Source organism: Sinocyclocheilus rhinocerous, unplaced genomic scaffold (genome assembly GCF_001515625.1).
Source record: "Sinocyclocheilus rhinocerous isolate Xijiao unplaced genomic scaffold, SAMN03320098_v1.1 scaffold872, whole genome shotgun sequence".
In the NCBI taxonomy this organism is placed as follows: Eukaryota; Metazoa; Chordata; class Actinopteri; order Cypriniformes; family Cyprinidae; genus Sinocyclocheilus; species Sinocyclocheilus rhinocerous.
In genome coordinates, this window is record NW_015639510.1 from 54,218 (window position 1) to 55,489 (window position 1,272).

General features: G+C 38.8%; 1 protein-coding gene across 1 annotated transcript in view; it reads right to left on the bottom strand.

Moving 5' to 3' along the window:
• Positions 1-1,061, bottom strand: part of LOC107751266 (stimulated by retinoic acid gene 6 protein homolog) — a 42,224-nt gene extending 41,163 nt beyond the window's left edge. Inside the window, exon 1 of the mRNA XM_016566942.1 lies at positions 1,020-1,061. Coding sequence (XP_016422428.1) covers positions 1,020-1,022 — 3 coding nt within the window. The 5' untranslated portion in view covers positions 1,023-1,061. The remainder of the gene's footprint in view (positions 1-1,019) is intronic.
• Positions 1,062-1,272: the final 211 nt, after the last annotated feature.

Here is a 1,272-nt window from a genome sequence, read left to right on the forward strand (position 1 = left end):
ATGTTTTTGTGTCGTTGCTCCGGCCGGACACGGCATCAACAGTATGTGTGGGGCGTAACATTTCCGTCTCACGCTTGAGGTATTCGGCCAATCATAACGCACTGGATAGCTGGCCAATCAGAGCATACCTCGCTTTTCAGACCAATGAGGTTTGTAAAAATCGACGCGTTTCAGAAAGGCGGGGCATAGAGGAGAAACAATAATGTACACTATGTGGAAAATAATGTGTTTTTTTTACTTTAAACAGCATAAACACATTTCATTACACCAAATACACAAAATAATGTTCTTTTTAGCAGCATCATATGACCCCTTTAAAGTAAAATAGCCTACTGTATAGCAAATTTCAGTAACTTGTGACTTGACTATTGTTAAATCACATTAAAATTTATTTTGTGACATTCTGTACAAAATGTGTTGTATAAATGAAAAACTAGAATAAATCTAGTTTTGTTCCGTGTCAAAACGCAATTTTCAACGCTAAACTAGTCGGCGCCACAGTGCCAGGGCATTGCTAAGGTTTTCTCAGAGACTTTTAGCATGTTGCTATGCAGTTGCTAAGGTGTGTTGGTGGGTTACTGGCCCAAGCGCCAAAAAAACAAACAAACCGCTAACCCCAAGTTTGGAGATGTAGCTCAGGTTCTTACTTCAGCGTCTATGGGATTTTCTCAACATTTTATGTGTGGAAGTAACGCTCAATCATCACGTCTGTAGCACGGTACCGAGTGAGTTTAGACGTCGACGTTTTAAGAGGTTTCTTCAGTGTGTGTGTGTGTGTGAAACAGTCATACGCCAACAACTAGTTCTCCCCGAGGCGCATGCAAGGTGCAAGGGGTTTGTTACAGTCCTACATATTGTTAATTTGCTTTTGTGTATTAACAACAAGTGCGTGGGGAGGTTATCGTTGGTTTGTTTACGTTACTTCGCATCAGTACCGTATTTTTATGAATGAAGTACGCAATTTCATTAGCTGGGTTTTCAATGGCACGTGTGAAACGCAAATTATTTTGATAACTCACCATCTCCTGACTTCAGATAAAAATGCTCGCCTGACGTTAATTCACCTGACATTTATGAACAATTATGGATGATTGTGTGAACCGATTTATCATACCGTGCATCTTTGGTGCATTCATTCACAAGACAATTATGCAACTGTTCTATTGACGTTTATGATATATTTGAACGTGCTTGTCTGTTAAATATGTGTAGGCCTATATTTACATTGCATTTTTTATATCCTGCTCTATTTACTTTATTTTTTGTTTTTAT